We start from the raw sequence: 18,747 nt of genomic DNA on the forward strand, positions 1-18,747 counted from the left end.
AGACGTGGTACAGCGATACTCCCCAGAGACCTTTAGCAGGAAAGCAGAGACTTGTAACAAGCTCCCCCTCCTGGTTCAGCCCGCCCCTCAGACACAGAGGGGCTGGAATCAAACTTGGCGACCTTGGCATTAGACTTGGCTCGGTTCTGAACCTCCACTTCGCCCTCAGGCAACGATTTAATGCCCTAATGGGCCTTAAAATGTATCAGACTGTGGTCAGCTGCAGTGAAGTGAAGGTTCACGTTGCAGGACAACAAATCCGGAACAAATCAGGCTGCTTAAAAAAAAAAAGTCGAGGACGCAACCCACGTGACTATAGGAATAAACGTATGGTCATTTATCATTGAGCAGAGCAGTGTAGTCAGGACCAGAGGAGGCCTGAGGGAGAAATTGCGCCATCTTATGTACAAACTGCGAATTTCAACTCAGGACAAATTTATTTTATATAAATATATAAATTTACCCCTTAAGTTTAGAGTTGGAATTAATACATTAATAAATATTGCAGGGTAATTGTATATACATAATTAATATGTCCTGATATAAATATATAGCAATGCTAAATGTAAAGGGTATATTTTAATTTTAATTTGTTTTGTGAAGTTAATTGTGAGTCAATTAATTGTGCCTCGTCTCAGCTACAATTTTAAATAAATAACAACATAAAAAGGATAGTTTTTTCTCCTCAAACTCATTTTTAATATGCAGATACTGAATTAACAGTTTACAACAAACGGACAGACTTGTCATATGCTGTACATACAGTAGTAACTCATGGTTTTAGTAACTGTGCTAACTGAAATAAATGTTACAGATAAACATTTGGACCAAACAACAGTCATGATTATACTTTTACCAGGCTTAAAGTTTTGTGTTTTTGAAAGAAAACACTGCATCAGTGTTTCTGCTTCAACGGGACAGTGTTGTAAAAAGTTAATACCCCACTTATTTACCCCCATTCTCTGAAATGTTGGTACACTTTGTAAAATACTAAGATTTTGTTCTCCCACAAAATTCAGATTCAAATGTCTAATTCACTTCCTTATTTATTTCAGTCCTCCTGAACTGATGGAATAATAATGGCTGATTGGACATGGACCAAGATCCAGTTTGGTAAGTCTACACCTCTATTGGTGCAAAAAGTTTCAAATGTGTCACATATGACACAAAATGTTTACATGATGACCCAAATTTACATCAGTACATTTCCTGGTGGCTTAATAAATCAGATATAATAATAATGACATAATAATAAAACACCTGGGCCTGTGGGAAACCTTTTGCAAATTGTTATAAACACCGATACAACAACAACAATGTTAGAATGTGCTTCATAGTATCAAGAACTTCAGTTCGACGAGTGGTTCTCAAACTTGTTTTCTGGTCTAAAGGCCCTACCACTATTAAGATTCTAAACAACTCTAACTTAAAAAAATCTTAGACACAGTAACATCTGTGAACTCTGCCTTATTTCTACTACATGAATCCCCATCAAGTTTGAGAACCAGCGTCACAGACTGAGGTAAAACTGCTTATTTAAGGTAAATCCAGTCAAACCTGGACTCATTTTGTTACTTCTTCAGTATCTTTTATCTTTACTTGTACCTGTTTGTTTTTGATCACATGACCAGGCGTTTTGACTCATTACCTTCACACTGATACATATTACTCTGACTAGTAAACAGATAGGCTTCTTTAAGGAAGCACACGAGAAAAGTCCATACAATTTCACCAAAACGTAAACACTGAATACAAAAACACCAACAAATCACCCAGATGATCTCACTGACTGAGCTACGACCCTTCACCAGAGTCTTCTGCACCGTCCTCGAAGACTCCAGGGTCTATTTGAGATCCAGAGGGTGAACTTATGGATTGTGCTGTCTCGTTCTCCCCCTGGAGTCCAGCAGATGGGTCATCATTTGGTTCTTTACTGGTGTTAAGAAAGGCTTGGTACTGGTTCCAGAAGCCTACCGAGCTCCTGGTAGCCGGAATGTTGAGGGAAGTCACAGATGTGGAAGACTGAAGTTGGTCAGTGGAGGAACGGCTACTTCGGACCAGCGGACGAGACGGTTTGCTGAGGACGCCGTGGTGCTTCATGTGGCCCTGGTGATGAAAGTGAAAACAAAAAGAAACTCAGAACAAGAGGCGCCTACAGGTCAGTTTCAGAAGTGAAGAAGCTTCATGTCTTGTCACCACAAATTCTTCAGTACATGTGAGATGTTATTTCACATTTCTTCAGCTTAAAAAAACAGTTTTCAAAAATTTAGTGCTTGATTTTATGACGAAATCCCATTTTTCATAAATGTTTCTCTCACCTTAAGTCCACTACGACTGGCATACTCCTTTCCACACTCAGCACAGCAATAGGTCTTCTTCTCGGGACGGGATATTGGAGATGGCAGAGTCGGGGCAAGGCTAATGGCAGATTCCAATGATTCACTTGTAGCCAATCTGCTCTGATCTTCCCTCCGATAAGATCCGAAATGAAAGCTCTGGCGCGTCTCTCTTACAAAAGAAGCAGCTCTCTGTAAAGGAGCCCTTGTTTCAGTATCAGCAGTGTCTGTTGCTCCAACATTGCAGGTCTTTTTGGGGTCCTCCTCAGACACAGCTGCTTGATCTTGCTTTGGTGTTGGTGGTGGAGAACAATTTTTGTCTTCTTCCATTGGTTCTGGTGACTGAGGTTTTGAGAACACTGAGAGAGATTCCACAGTTTGTGTTTCATCAACATTAGGATCATCTGAACACAGGCTTGAGGATGGATTTGGACAAGATGGTGCTGTCTCAGAACCACCAATGACATCACTCTCTTGGTTATTTTCTATATTGTCCAACCTCAGACTGGAGCCTAGAAAGGCATTAACAGAAGCAGATAATTCGTCATCTCCATCGTCCAATTCCATGGACATTATTGTAATTTTCATATCAGTGGAGGAGCTTGGTGAGAGGGTGGGTTTTTGAATATCTGTGTCAACTTGTTCAACTTGGTGGACTTTGTTGGCTGGGGAAACCTGATCCGTCTGTTTAGAAGATGACGTTGGGTCACTGACACAAAGGGCGAGGGGGTCCACATTAACTGGTGTTGAAGATTGTGTTGTGGGATTTGTGAAAGAGTCCAAAGATTGAATGAGGTCTGGGCTGCAGGACTTAGACATGCTTGGATTCTGTAGAGTAGAATCAGCAGTCTTTGTACTGCCTGTGACAAGAGCTGGAGGATTAGAATTTAGGATTGGGATCTCAGATGGACTGGACACAGATGGTGATTTACGAGAGTCGACTTTAGAATCATTTGACTGGGAATGAGTCACAGGTTTTGCATCAGATTCAGGTAAAATCTCTTGCAGAGATCGTGCAGAATCCTCTATGCCCTCTGGGGGCAACTGTCCACCAAGGTGCATACGAATATGGTGCTGGAGCACCAGGGCGTTAGTGAACTTGCGCTGGCACAGTGGGCACGAGTTCTGGACACGGGCATTGGAAGGTCGTGCATGATGTGTGGCCAGATGTGAGCGCAGGCTCCCTTTGGTAGAGAATGATCGGCCACACAGCTTGCATGGAAAAGGGCGTTCTCCTAGGTGTGTAGCCTGGTGCAGACGTAGTGCGGTGGGACAGCTCAGTACTCGTAGACAAACCCCGCACTGGTTGTTCGTCAGACCGGCAGCTGTACCTGGTGGGTTCAATGATGGTAGCATGCCACTAACCATGGCATTTGCTCCACTGTTCCGCATACCTAGGGTGGCCATCATCTCAGAGGTGAGGTTGGAAAGAGAAGAAGTGAGCAGGGAGGAAGACGGTTTTGATGCTACAACATATGTAGCAGAAGTGCTAGCGTTTGATAAATGACTGCCGGCAGAACCTGATGAAGAGGTAGTGCTAGTGTTGGCTAACATCTCTAGAATGGATGTAGAGGTTGAAGAGGATGCCCATGGAGCAGAGGGATGTGGAGGAGCTTTCTCTATCTTCTCCACAAGCCTCTGCAGCTTGGAGGTTTCAGATGTAGGAATAGAAGAGGCCATGGAGGGCGGTATGGAAGAGGGATTTGAGGCAGATGCACCTGGAACTTTGGGAAAAGTAGAGAATGGGAATGAAAGCTGAGACTGGCTGGAAGAAGGCAGGTGAAGGGAGCCTGCAGTCGTGGGTAGGTGTGAGCGGAGCAGGCTTAGAGCTTGACTGTTGTAGAGGGACGAGTGTGCAACAGAGGTAGACGCAGACGAAGCTGATGGAAAAAGCAGCTTAGGAAGGTGAGATAGTTGGGAATAAGCAGCAGGAGAAATCATTGGTGTATGAGGAGGAGTGTTCTCATCAAAATGCTGCTGCTGCTTCGCACTCTTGAGCAACCCTGTGATGTTGGAAGATGAAGACAAAGAAGGAATTGAGAGAAGGGATGAAGCCAGTGAAGAAATGGAGGCTGAAGAGGAGGAGGGAGAGTTTGACGAGGCAGAAGCAATAGAAGCTGCTGCAGCTACAGCTGCAGCCCTATTCAGCTGCAGGATAGAGTGGGAAATCAATGCCAAATCCACAGTTGGGGGCAACGGTAGAGTGGAAGGGGTAGATCCTCCAGACACACCCAGAGATAAGTTGGTGTTTGTGCCACTGACATCAAATTTATCACCACAGGCTTCATCCTCAGACCTGATTTTCCGTTTCTTCATATTAATATCACCACTGCTACTGCTACTACTGCCCATGGCCTGTACCATATCTGGTCCTCCAGCGGCCCCTAATGCTACCCCGAACAATGATGGTGGCAGTAGCGACAGTGAGAGTTCTGGATTTTGTTCTCTGTGGCGTAGAAAGTGCACCTTCAGGTTTCCTCGTGTGGTGAAGCGACTCAGGCACACTGGGCACTGGTAGGGCCGTTCTCCTGTGTGTGAGCGTAGATGTATCTGCAAGGCTGAATCACTGCTTAACATTTTCCCACAAAATCGACAGACATGCTGGAGGCGCCCAGAAGTGGTTGAGCTGGGCAAATGGGCTGATTCTCCCCCACTGGAGCCAGGGTGTTGAGAGTTTGGGCCAGTAGGTGCTGTATTGGAAAAGGATGAGTTTAAAAATGACAGGCTGCTTTGCCCACTCAGTGAAGGTGTGTTATTAGATTTCTCATGAAGATAGTGATTAGGCAGAGCTAAAGACAAGGCTAGTGGATAATTGGAGGCAGCCGAGGAGGTGGTGCTGGCTGGGGAAGATTGAGCGCTCATCCCCAGATTGCTTGCCGCCCCTGAAGACCCTCCTGTTCCTTCCATCTGTGGCTTGTGAGGCTGTAGGATTTGGGATGAGGAACAGATAGGCTTTGTGGGCTTGTTGACAAAACATGCCAACAGAGGGGCAACAGTAGCAGAAGGTTGGGGTGGAGTTGGTTGGGTAGTTGGACTGGCTGCCCTTTTGCTGCCTTCTAAGCAGAGCTGAGGCAAGGAAGGTAAATGATGATGTGCAGGAGTGTCTACCGTATAGGAGGCGCCCCCTAGGTGTAGCACCTGTCTACAGATCTCCTCTGTTATCTGCATCTGATGGATCTGCCTTTGCTGCAGCACACGAAGCTCCTCCAGAATGAGGGCGATGCTGATCTGGGCCTTAGACGATGTAGCTGATGCAGATGTCAATCCTGGACTGGGAGTAGGTGTAACAGGACTTGGGGGTCCATCAGGCACACGGCTGGGACTGCCAGGGTGTGGTGGTGGACAAAGAGAAGCAGACGATGATGAGGAGGATGAGGAGGTGGTCGTGGTGGCTGAAAGCCCCAACTTGGGAGAGGCCATGTGTGTACCTCGTGAAGTGTAGGTGAGAGAACTTGCAGAAGATGTGAGACTACAACCAGACAGTTGTAGCAGAGGTGGATGTGGAGCTTTGGAAGAAAGGGTCTGTTTGGCAAAACCAGAGAGAAGGTTTGGCTGCTTGCCCTGGTGGATTGAATTGGAGGGTGGGCTGAGTAAACCTGATAAACGTGGACCCTCAATGGGCAGAGTCAGGGTCTGAGACCCTTTAAAAGATGAATGCAGCGTCAGGAGCAGCTGGGAGCTTTGAGGAGGAGACGTATAACACAAGGAAGAGTCCAAGTTTACTGGATAGGAAGGTGACTTCACTGCCAAGTGATCATCTAGAAGAAGAGAGGAAAGAGATCTCAATAAATGTTTAGGCAATTTATACCACAAAGCTAAAGCTAATATTAACATGTCCTGTACCCCCGTCACATTTGAATGTTTTAATTTAATTTCCAAATCTTAATCTTTTTGTGTTCTGTCCTATCTTACCTTATCTTATCTTTTCCTGTCTTGTATCACCTTATCTCAACTTCAAACCAACTATCCTCAAACCCATGAGGATAGAACATCAATCACTGCTGTATCCAAGATTTCCATGGTCTGCAAACTACCGTGCTTAACCTTGTTTCCAGGCAACACACACAAGACACTGGGCTTCATCTCCTCCTCCCATCCCTCACCCCCTCACTCTCAAGCCCTAATAAAAAAGCCACATCCAGACACTCTTTTATCTTCACCTTCCCCGCTTTTGTTTTTTTCCCCCGTTCGATCCACGTCTTTCTTTCATCTCCCCCAAGAGCCCATCCCCCAGTACGTCAATGTGGAGGGTAAAAATCAGTTCTCAGTTGGACACTGTACGGGGAGCCTGATTGGCTGATGGTCGTGACCTTACTCAGCTTAGGGTCGCATTCCTGATGCGGTCCAGGTCCGGGCGGAGAGAGAAAGGTGTTGTGTAAGAAAAAACAAACAGCTCTGCAGACAGACTGAGTGATGAGTCACGGGCCGTCACCTTAACTCAGAAATGCAGAGACGCACAGGACGCCTTTCCATAGACAACACATCTCTACCAAAAGAGAAAACACGCTCATTCACTTTACATGCACACGGCGGCTGGTGTGCAGTCAAGCTCGCTGCTGTTTGCTCAATCGCTACCATTTTATGACACAGCACACAGACCCCTTTTCCTGTAAGCAGAGTGAATGCACACACACACACTTTTTGGGGGGTATTTTCACGCTTCAGTTCCCACCAACAAAGCCCAAATAGGACAATGGAGTCTAATGCCACTGCACTTGGAACACCTTGTTCAGTCCCTCAAAGTTTCCCTTTTCTTGACCTTTTTCTTCCCGCTCTCACTCACATTAGGACTCTGCTCTATTCCGCACACATCTCTGTGTGTATTTACTGTGTGTCACTGTAGTCTGGGTGGTCTGTGTCTTTGAAAGTAGCAGTGAAGAGGAGAGAGAAGACACTTTATTTTGCCAAAGTATAATTTCTTTGGGCAAGTTAATGCAGGTTTTAACAGTTTTCCAGGTTTCATTTAGTTTTATTTATCTTTTAGCTATTTTTGACTAACATTTAGCCATTTCTGGATTTAATTTTTTAATTTATACTTATCTTCTGGCGAATTGGCTAACATGTTGCAGATTTTGCTTTCTTTGTGACTTACTACTTAGTTTTCTGCATTTTTTAGTGTATATTTATTTTTAATTTTTAGCTTCCCTTAAACATTTTTTTTCTATATTTTGGCTATTTTTTAATATCTGTTTTGTTGTTGATAAAATACGTAATTTAAAAAAAATCACTTGTTTTATTTAAAAAGACACATGGTCTGTTTAAAGTGTAAAGCTTTTGCATTTCACATGAATGTACAACTGTAAAAGTATGAACTATTCACTAACAACAACCCCACGATGTTTAAGTCCTGTTTCAGAGCCCACTTCTCACCATGCTCAAGTGTCCGACATGCACCGAGGGTCACGCTCATCAGCTGCTGGGGTCGCTTCTGTTTCCGCCGAGACATACTTCTGCAGCCTGCAGGAACGCATCGGCCAAAATCGCAACGTTTAATCTGTCTCCCAGCAAACTGAAAAATTCATGCATCTAAACAACTTCAGGAGAGGCCTCGAAAAAGGAAAAAAGAAATCTGTGTGCATCTCCTCCAGAAATGTGAAAGTGGAAGCTCGGCCTTGGATTAGTCTCAGGACAGCGAGTCCATGTTGGCGGCATTGTTGGTGCAGAGGAAAGAAAAGCTGAACTACAGTTCCAAAGAGGCATGTGTGTGACAGTTTCAACAAGTTTCCCTTTCTCAAAACTCACCGTTGGCCCTCCCTCTTTCTTTTTCTCTCCCCTTTACACACACACACACAGCTCACTTGTTCATCCACTACTTTGCATTCAAATGGCAAATGAACACCCCTTCTTTTCATCCAGGAGTCCACTGCTGCCTCTTCTTTAGCATACACCAACGTGCAGGTTCATCACTTCATCACAGCCTCCGTCTATAAAGGTCTCAACCTCAGTGGTCCGTGAATGTTTATTCCCCCGAAGGGGTAAAACAAGTGGAGACTACGGCTGCAGAAAATAATTGATTATGGATAAAGAGAAGAAGACGAGGAATCAATGTCGCTGCTCTCTTCTTCAGAAGTCTCCAAAGCAGATAATCCACATAGAAACCTCTTTCACCCTCTTTGGACCAGAACTATAACTGCACCCATAGTCTGTAACAGTAGAACTTCAGAGGACGGCTACTGGACACATTTGAAGCTTCAAGAACCCAAGAAAGTCACGTTGTCTTCTCCTTCACTTCTCACAATAATCTACAACGGCATTCGGCCATTTCTTATGTGTAGTCTGTTGTTGTGAGCGTAAAGTCTGTGTCCTGACAGAGGCTCCGTTGATGGACGTTATGGATTACTGTGGACAAAGGTGTGGACACAAAAGCCAACGTGAGAGATAAATTACTTTTCTTAATCCAAGTCAAATGTCACTGCAGAACAACACACATCCTGCTGCATCCTTAGATCTATTCAAGGTGTGTGTGTGTGTGTGTGTCCGTCAGTAAACAGAGCTGGAGGAAATGGTGGCGGAATGTGCAACAATGGCGTAAGGGGAGCACAGCTGAGTGAACATCACCCTCTCACTCTCCCCCTCTACCTCTCCAACACACAAGGCCACTGACTGAAGGGGACAATGCTTCCCTTTTTCACCCTCATCACCACTGCTTATACCACGTGGAGTGTGTCTGTGTGTGTGTGCATGTGTGTGAGAGAGAGAAAGAGAGAGAGACAGCCAGATTGAAGAGAAACATAATTTTTCACCCTGGACACATTGGTGACACCCCTCCACCACCACCCACTGTCTCCGTCTCTGTCTCTGTGGGACTTGAACAGAATATTAAGATGCTCCATAGCTTTGATGCACAGATAGAAGCTCAGTGACAATGCAGCTGTGAACGCGGCACATGATTAATAAAGAGCATCTACGGGAGCCTGGTTTGGCTGAAGACTCCAAAATAATGTCCATAAGCAGAGCGTTAACCTGTGACTCATGACCTGAGGAGCCAAGTGAATCACGAACCAATCAACTAATTCACCATGATTATCATAATCATTAGGCTACGAACGAGCACATCCGTGTGTAATCGATCACATTTCCACAAACACATTCAGCCGATAACTCTCTAGTTGTCCTGATCATGTTTTTTCCGTGTTTTTAAAACGACTCCATTGTTTCTGGCAAAACGCGTTTTTCGCTCCCATTTTGTCAAAATGAAAACGTGTCCATCAGCACATACACTGTAGGAACAACAGCAGGACGATGTGGGTTTTTTTTTTTTTTTTCCTTTTTCTTTACGCCGATGTTTTGGAAACGGGCGCAAAATTCGGCGCTGCGATGCGCGTCCCCGCTACTGTACGGCGACCTGTTGCGCAGCAGGCGCGCTCCCGCATCATAACAAGTTATGATTCATAAAATATTATGACTGCTCCGGAAAAACAGCTCAGTCCCGGATGTGCGTGTCCTACACAGGCCGCGCGTCGCTAACAGCAAACCTTAACATGCAGCACAAGAGGAACTTACCGCGATAGAAATGATCTTTTTAATTTCCCGAAGATTATTATTGTTTCATGGGCAGCGGAGCAGCCGGCTACTGGAGAAGATGTGCTCCGTCTCTCAGCCGGGACATTGGCGCAGCATTTCCCTGCTGACTCCCGGTGATGCGCAGTCGGACAGCCGCATTTTTTTCAATTATTTATCTCCGACGGAAAAAAAGAAACACACGTCTCTTTCCTTAATGACACGCAGACACGCACTTGCACACATTAGCAGGGTTTTATGGATGAATGTAACTCATTTACACAGTCCGGTGGCAGCAGGATCAGCAGGGGCGACGAACAATCAGACGGAGTCTGTGGTCGCTGAGGGGGAAGGATTTGTGTGTGTTTTTTTTCTTTTTTTTTTTCGTGCTCTTCTTTATCTTCCTCTTTTTTTTTTTTCTTTTTTTTTTCCTTCTCTTTTTTATCTTCCTCTTTTTTTTTTTTCTTTTTTTTTTCCTTCTCTTTTTTATCTTCCTCTTTTTTTTTTTTCTTTTTTTTTTTCGTGCTCTTCTTTATCTTCCTCTTTTTTTTTTTTCTTTTTTTTTTTTCCTGCTCTTCTTTATCTTCCTCTTTTTTTTTTTTCTTTTTTTTTTTCCTGCTCTTCTTTATCTTCCTCTTCTTTTCTTCTCTTTCTATTTGTTAGGCACTGAACCTGTCTGTCTGCACTCTGCAGTACTGTCTGTCTGTCTGTCCAACTGTCTGTCTGATTGTCTTATAATTAAATGGCCTGTGTTTCCAGACAGTCCTCTGGGAAAACAGTGGCCACTGTTACCTTCACACTGACTCCGAGTGTGTGTCTGACACTTGGCCGTGTAGCCAGGTCAACACACCCGTACACACCGAAACAGATGTGCTGCTAATACTGTTATTAATACAAGTAATTATTATTATTATTCAGATGTATTGATCTAGTGTATAAAATTATTAAGAGCTCAAGCCTTATTGAGATTAAATAAAAAAATCGAAACTTGTCCAGTTCTGTCCTTGTCTACCTCCAATATTTTATCTTGATATATTTTTAAAAAGGAGGAAAAATTTTGGGCTCATAATTAATTTTGAATCTGCTTGATGTGTAAATCTAGAATAAAATTCTAGGCTTTAGTTTTCACATCATTTTACTCACTTTACTGTGAATGACATTTTTATTCAAAGTCTATTTTGACCTTTTATAATAAAAACTAATATTTTTCTAAGAAATAAAAACTATATATACCTACGTATATGCTTATTTCTAAGAATATTGTTACCTGGCTGATGATCTAACATGAGGGAATTGTTGAACAATAATTCTTCTTCTTGAACAATAATATTTCGCACTATTACCTTCTGCACTGCATTTCAGCAGTCTAACCACTAGGGGTCTCCCAAACAAACAGAATCATGATCAGTGAAGTCAAGTCTGATAGATGTCTAATTATTTGAAATGACAAAACTATGCATATTTCTTTTTCAAATATATAAAAAATAAGTAATTAATGGTAATTACTAATAATGATGAGTAAGAGCTGGTGTGAAGCAATTTATAAGCTTTTCAAAAATCAGTTAGGTGGCCTTTATTTTTATATAACTAAAATATTGTACAGTTTTGGAGGTTTTTTTACTTTGATAAATAGCAGTTCTTACACCCATTGTTTTCATGATAGTTGTACAAATAGTTCAATTCTTCCGGATTCCTGATAAGTTTCTCTCATGTCCTCCCTCCTGTTTCAGAGTCACGTGAGCAGCAGCAGGTTGAAGTGTCAGTGGGTTTTGAATCCACTGGGATTAACCTACATGCACAGAGTGCTGACTGCACACGACCATCAATGGAGACGATCAGACAGCAGCACATCATCAGCAGCATCATCAGGTAACACATGAAACTTAAACTCTGACCTTAAATACATGTGATTTGAATGTTTTGACGGGAATAAAGGAGTGACATCTTTTAAAACTAAACCAAAGGACTGTGTGAGTAAATGAGGTCAAGAAGCTGTGAAGGATGATCTTCTGATCCCTCTACTGCCACAGCTTAAACCTGAGTTAATGCTAACCAAAGGTCAGTGTTATTCAACCTTCACACTAAATTGAAGGTTTATGATCAACCCGTTTTTTTAAATGTATTTTCTGTGCCCTGGTACTGGTCCAGGGCTCAGTGGAAGAGGATCTCTGGTCTAAGAGGATAAGGGCAAAGATTGCACTGGTGCAACATTTTCAGAGCAAGGGTAACATGGATACGGTTAGCTTAACATCAGCTTGTATTTCCTGCTTGTTTGTAATGTTGAAGAGCAGGGTAAGAGATGAGAAACTGGAGCTGTTTGTCTGTGTCGAGGATTGATTTTACTTTACTCCATGGCTGCTTTTCAGATAACCTGTGACTTTAATTGGAAGGTAAAGAAAATGTTTTCTCTCTAACTCACAGACATTTCTAAACACCCTTCCTTCTGCGTCCAATGGCATCCCTGGAGGAAGAGCTGACCTGCTCTATGTGCAGAGACAACTATGGTCAATCCAACCCTCTACCCTGTGGTCACAGCTTCTGCTCCGTCTGCATCCGGGAGGCCTGGAGTAGTGAGGGTGAGGGGAAATTTCATTTCACCTGTCCCCAGTGCCAGGAGGAGAGCGCTGAAGTGTCATGTGACTGGTGCTCTCCTGGGGCAGAAGATGAGAAGCCGGCGGTGGCTGTGAAGACCTGTCTGAGATGTGAGGTGTCACTGTGTTTCAAACATCTCCAGCCTCACTTAGGAAACCCAGCATTCAGCAGCCATTTGCTGGTGGAGCCACTGGGAGACCTCTCTCAGAGGAGGTGTCCAGCACACGCTGAGATGTTCCGCTACTACTGTTTAGACGACAAGGTGTACATGTGTGGAGACTGCCTGCTCCAGGGGGGTCATGCTGAACACCAAGTCAAAGCACTTAAGCAGGTGGAGGAAGATCTGAAGGTCACTGTCCAAATGCTGCTGGGAAAAGCAGAGGACAAATTAAAGGATGGAGAAAGGATCCTGAAAGAGTTTGAGAAGATCGACTCCTTTATGGCTGTGAGTAAAAATGTTTATGTAGAGGAAAAACATCACTCTTTATCAGCTGGTGATCTTTCCCGTTGACTCTCGTGGCAGGAGTCACTGAAGAACGATCAGGTCCAGGTGGAGCGAATGGGCTCAGAGCTGCAGGTTCAGGTGATGGAGCTGGTGGTGGCGCTGAAGGAGATCACTACAACGGAGAGGCAGCAGCTCATTGAGAACGTGCACCAAGACTGTTCCAAGGTCCGGGACGACATTAGCCAGACACTCGGTATCCAGCACTTCCTGTCCTCCCTGCTGGCGGAGACGGACCCTTTTCTGCTCATCTGGGTGAGACCTGGTTCTTATGAATGTCAAGATATTTACTGACACTGATATTCTTTCTGCAAATCACCACTTTACTCGACTCTTCTGTCCTTAGGCCTTTCAGTCCGATGACACAAAGTAAGTTCCCAAATCGATTGATGTTCTTTGATGTAGAGATATAGAAACACAGACAAGAAAATCTCAGTAAATCCAGAGCAAAACCGACCAAAAAAGCATAGCCATAATTATGGACCTGTCCTCTGTGCAGCTCTAACAACACTTCTTAGGCCTTTACAATTTTCCTGCAGACTTTCTGTGGGATTTTTTTGCACATTATAAGAGAAGAGAATTTGTAAAGTCAGACTAATGAATAATGCAGGGTTTTGGACTCACCATCTTTGTTTAAGTTCATTCCAAAGGTGTCCGTTTTCAGGATGAGGTCAGGGTTTTTGAAGATTTTCCCTCAGCAGACTCACTTATCCGTGTCTTTCTGGCTGTTGTTCTGAAAACTGAAGCACACTGGAACAGAGAAGGGTCTTTCCAAAACCCTGCCCACAAGTGTGAAAACACAATATTGACCAAAGTGTCTTGGTGAGACATCATTCACATCACTGGGGGTCCAGTTTAAAATCTTTAGACAAAAGAGGATAAAAGTTTTTGAGCCAAAACTCTATCAGTGATGACCGACTTCTTGGATCTTCTACTGGAAAAATGGCAAAAACAAGTCCCTTAAAAAACCTGTAAAAGCTTTCCCAGAAGCCCTCATCCATTCACATGATCATTTGTGGATAATTATATCATTTTATATTTGTTGTTTTTCTCCTTTTGTAGATTATTAGCTGACATCAACAGCCCTCTTTTCACCCCTGATGCCCTCAGTTTGGACAGGAAGCACATCCTGGAGGATGTGGAGACCAAGTATCGCGAGTTCATCACCTCCACTCTCCGCTGCCTCGGTGAACTCAAGAGGGAGTTGTGTGAGTAGCAGATCTGATCTGAAGTCATCTGTGATCTTTGAATCAGAGTTGTTAACCTTTGACTTATTTGTGTCTCCTGGACAGTAACCAGTCGTTTGACGCTGGACAAAAACACCGCTCACCCTCTCCTGAGTATCTCCGATGACTGTCGCTCAGTGACCAGGGTCAAAGGTCGTCTGCCCTACGTGGCCCGTCCTGAACGTTTTGACCATTGGCCTCAAATCCTCGTCGTCCAGACCTTCTCGTCTGGTACACACCACTGGGAGCTGGAGGCTGAAGGATTCTGGGATATTGGTGTCTGCTACAGGAGCATTGGGAGAAAGGGGAAGGACGAAAACGCCTTTGGGAACAATAAGGTATTTCTGCCATGAAGTCGAGATATTTGACAGAACCAGAACCATGGATATTATTGTATGTGTTGTTTTACTCTTGAATTAGATTCTTCTTTTATTGTTCAGTCAAACAATGATTAATTTGCAGATTCAATGACTTATTGTCCATCCATTTGTAGAGGTCAGATATATCGTATAGATCATATAGATCATATATACACACATAAATTAACGTAACTTTTTTTTAATAAACTTTTGATAGTGTTTTACAACATAATCTCTCTCCCCAGTTTTAGCTATTGTCTAATTTTGGTTTCTGTCAAATCCACAGGTGTCATGGAGCTTAACGCAGCAGCATGACAGAAAACTCGCTGCCTGGCACAACCGCCGAAAGACTCGCCTGAATCACCAAATGAGTGACAACAGGATCGCCGTAGCCCTGGACTACGGAGCAGGAACCATCACCTTCTCTGAGGTGGAACGGTCTGGAAACCTCACCCACCTTCACACCTTCTCCACCACCTTCACTCAGCCTGTGACCTTGGGCTTTGGACTGTACAAAACCAAACTTAACAGTCGCATCTCCATCCTCAAAGTCTAAGAAACCAAAAGATCCTGGGAGCAGGAACAGCGTTTTAGTCTGGTTTAAATAAAGACACAACTCAGCCCTGGAACCTTAATGTGCTTGAACTTCCAGGAAATGTGTTTCTTGGGTCTTCCTTAAGGTACAGTGTGATACAGCAACATCTAGTGGCGAAGTTACAAAAGTCGTTTAATATTGCTGATCTTAACACTGCCTTGAGTTATCATAACGGCCTGACGGAAGGGTTGTGTTGTGTCCAGAATACTTGTAACTGACATAAAAAACATATACATATATGTATACAAAAAACATATATACATAGACACACACACACACACACATATATATATATACTTTAAAGTAAAGTAAAGTAAAGTAAATGGAAATATATATATCGTATAAATGAAATACATTTTTGGGTAACCTAAAAAAAAATTTTGAATTATCCATTCAGAAGTCTCTAACTTCAGGTGATGCCATGTTCTTCTTTTGGTTCTTTCCTACCTTTTTTGTGTGTGTTTAACCAGGCTGCTGAAAAATGTACAACCCATCCTTTTGTCGGCCCCTGGGTTCAATTACAGCTTCTACAGAAAGACTTTTAGTGTCTTCATTCAGGCAAAGGTTCACCAGCAACGTTGGTCCACAGATTCTTCATCCTCCTCCGGTTCTTTTACTTTAGTTCACTGAAAGGGTGAGTGGGTGGATGGAGCGCACAGAGAGAGGAAGAAACAGACGGAAAGGTGTGTGGGGGGATGAGAAAGGAGAGAGAGAGAGGGAGATTAGAGCTACTCTGTTGGACTCAGAAGAACTGCTGTACTGTGGAGTAATGTGATGGAGGAGCAAAAGCGCAGGCTGCTATTCATGTGGTAGAAGATAAAAAAAAACAACTCTTCCAGATGGAAACAGGTGACTGTTTATTCAGTTTGTTACCACACATGATTGAACTGCAAACAGGTAGGTCAGATAAATACATTTGAATTGTTATATGTCTCTGATTTTGTGTGTGTGTCACTGGTGATAAGAATGTCTAATTTTCACATTCTAAACAAATGTGTGTTGGTTTAATTATTCCAAACAAAGTGCATGTAGTAAATGGAAAAAATGGTTCTTTGTTTTTCCTTAAAGATTAATGTGTGTTAGTTAAAACGTGTTAATGATTCTGGACCGGAACATGTCCTGCAAAATGCAGTTCTGAGCAAATTACGTAAGATTTTAAAAACTACGTATTTTTACCCTGATGTAGGAGCTGCTGTGTATATGAATGTTAACAAGATGGAATATTATTTCTTTCAGGACAAATATTTTGGTAAATTACACACTGTCTTTAGTAGCTGCACTACAGGTGTTTCCATTGTGTGGCTCAGGGACCATTAATGGCCTCTTTATATGTATTTGCACCCTTAGACTTCCATTATACACTTACAGTATAGTGTGGAGTAAATCTATAGGCTTTGCTTATACCTTATATACTTTAAAGTAAAGAGATTAAAGCAGATTAAAGTTTGAAAAAGAGCTTAAATCAGCACCAAATATAACAGGTATAAAGTGTAGTTGTGAGATAACATCAATGTAAAGTTTAAGTGCTGTGTAAGGAAATAGGGGAGAGGTTGTGTATGGATGACAGATGGTCACTCAGTGGAGTCGTTCCCCTACTCCCTCTCTCTTTCTCACACTCCCTCACGGCTCCTGCATCCTTTTCCTGTCACCTTTCCAGAGCCTTACCTCATCGCCCCTGTCTTTTTTCCCCCGTCATTTTCTCTCCTCTCCCTAGTTTCTTTTGCTTCATCATTGACGACACTTGAAGACTGACTGAGGCTGGACCATCGCCGTACCATCTGAGCTAAACTTATTGAAAACAAAATACTTTTTATAACGGTCTTAAAGTCGCATTAGATCCCGAAAGACAAATTTAGCATCTACTGAGGCTAAGAAAAAAGAAGAAAGGCACAAGAAGATAAGTTTAATCTAAATTATTTTGTTTTATGGTGATGACACCAGCAAATACAGCAGCTGTAGTCAGACCACAGTAGCTTTTCTTTAGGAAAATCTTGAATCATTTCCAAACATCCAGGGTAATATGTTTAAATATACTTCAACTTGTACAGAGTGAGACCAGTTTAAGGCACCAAAGTCAGAAATATTCAACTCAACCGCTGCAGATTAGCCATGCACTCCAGGTTAGGCCACTTCGACCTCCCAGCACTCCTGGCTTTGCTCCTCTTGTGGGGACTTCCAAGATCAAGGGGCCAGAACGACACGGAGCCCATCGTCCTGGAGGGGAAATGCCTGGTTGTATGTGATTCCACACCTTCATCAGAGCCGGCTGGGAACGCTCTGGGCATGTCGGTCCGCTCCGGATCTGGACGGGTGGCCTTCTCTGTCAGTCGCCAGACGAATCACGAGCCCACAGACATGAGCAACCGCACCATGATCATCTACTTTGATAATGTGAGTACTTATTATTGTAGAATATAAGAGTCTTACGTATTATATTTGAATATAGTATCAAAGATACTTTGTATAGTATCCACCAAATTGAACTTTAGTTCCTGGTACTAGTTCTTGTGGCCCGTTTCACAACATTTACATTTACTGTAACAGATCTTGGTGAACGTCGGCTCTCATTTTGAATCAGAGAGCAGCGTCTTTCTGGCTCCGAGGCGAGGGGTTTACAGCTTCAACTTCCATGTGGTGAAGGCCTACAACAGGCAAACCATCCAGGTAGAGCCCACCAGTGATATTATTTTTCACATCAGAGGATTATTTCCAGTTGAACTCCTAATTCTTTAATTTGTTTTTTTTTTTAGGTCAGCCTGATGGTCAACGGTTGGCCCATGATTTCAGCTTTCGCCGGGGACCAGGATGTGACCAGAGAAGCTGCTACCAATGCTGGGCTGGTGATCATGGAGAAGGGGGATAAGGCCTACCTCAGACTGGAGAGGGGGAACCTGATGGGAGGCTGGAAATACTCCACCTTCTCTGGGTTCCTGGTCTTCCCGTTGTGAGGCCTGTACATGGAGAGATGTGAAGGTGACAGCCGGAGAAAAGAAACGGGAGGATAGATAAAATTTAAAAAATAATAAAGAGATTTAGGCTGTAACTTTAATATAAAGTGCATGAAAAGCAACACATTTTATGCAAAATGCAGATATGATTGTGCAAATTCTATTTATTTTCTAATTATATAAAGAACCAGGAAACGTGTGTCTGTGAGTTGAGTTTGCTCTGTTTCTGTGCGTAAATATTTGATGGGCTTTTTTTTCACAGTATCAAAAATATCAAGTGACCATGTGCGACGTGGGCTTCTGTGCTAAAACTAGGTGCGAGTGCCTCTTTGCTTCGTCTGTGTTCCACATGGCATCCTGTGTAGCGTAAAACTTGCTAAAATTAGCCCTTTCTTCTGCGTGTCTTGTGTGTTTGGATGCTCCTGTGCAGTACACGTCCGTCCAAAAATGTCTATTTAAACTGAAATTTCTATTAGGGAGAACATTTTAAATAAAGAACTGTAAAATCTCCTTCTATTGATGGCTAACTTTTAGCTGTTTAAGCTATAAACTGGAGTTGAGTAAACAGAGATCTAAAGTTAAGTTTAGCTTTTGGGCTAACATGTAGCAAAGCCTGTTCTATTTCTGGACTAATTTTTATTTATGTTGATTGTTTGTGGCTCCATTTGTTGCTGTTTCTGCTAATGGTT

At 43.0% G+C, this 18,747-nt stretch overlaps 3 protein-coding genes across 4 annotated transcripts; 2 read left to right on the plus strand and 1 right to left on the minus strand.

The window, feature by feature from the left end:
• Positions 1–179: 179 nt before the first annotated feature.
• On the minus strand, positions 180–10,239 carry sall2 (spalt-like transcription factor 2). The gene is made up of 3 exons (XM_025066130.1): positions 7,707–10,239; positions 2,319–6,094; positions 180–2,106 (listed from the first exon to the last, which is right to left on the minus strand). The coding sequence occupies exons 1-3, from the start codon at positions 7,780–7,782 to the stop codon at positions 1,795–1,797; spliced, it is 4,164 nt and encodes a 1,387-aa protein (XP_024921898.1). The 5' UTR covers positions 7,783–10,239; the 3' UTR covers positions 180–1,794.
• On the plus strand, positions 1,901–14,132 carry trim110 (tripartite motif containing 110). Of its 2 annotated transcripts, none has more exons than XM_025066193.1 (4): positions 1,901–2,158; positions 11,567–12,873; positions 12,952–13,185; positions 13,993–14,132. In XM_025066193.1, the coding sequence occupies exons 2-4, from the start codon at positions 12,289–12,291 to the stop codon at positions 14,002–14,004; spliced, it is 831 nt and encodes a 276-aa protein (XP_024921961.1). In that variant the 5' UTR covers positions 1,901–2,158; positions 11,567–12,288; the 3' UTR covers positions 14,005–14,132. The 2 variants fall into 2 exon arrangements, with proteins under 2 accessions (XP_024921961.1, XP_024921960.1); XM_025066192.1 differs by lacking the exon at positions 13,993–14,132 and adding an exon at positions 13,277–13,558.
• Positions 14,133–15,447: 1,315 nt separating this feature from the next.
• Positions 15,448–18,568, plus strand: cbln12 (cerebellin 12). The gene is made up of 4 exons (XM_008334736.3): positions 15,448–16,007; positions 16,825–17,501; positions 17,655–17,774; positions 17,861–18,568. The coding sequence occupies exons 2-4, from the start codon at positions 17,220–17,222 to the stop codon at positions 18,056–18,058; spliced, it is 600 nt and encodes a 199-aa protein (XP_008332958.1). The 5' UTR covers positions 15,448–16,007; positions 16,825–17,219; the 3' UTR covers positions 18,059–18,568.
• The last annotated feature ends 179 nt before the right edge of the window (positions 18,569–18,747 follow it).

Source organism: Cynoglossus semilaevis, chromosome 20, assembly GCF_000523025.1.
Source record: "Cynoglossus semilaevis isolate Cse_v1.0 chromosome 20, Cse_v1.0, whole genome shotgun sequence".
NCBI lineage: Eukaryota > Metazoa > Chordata > Actinopteri > Pleuronectiformes > Cynoglossidae > Cynoglossus > Cynoglossus semilaevis.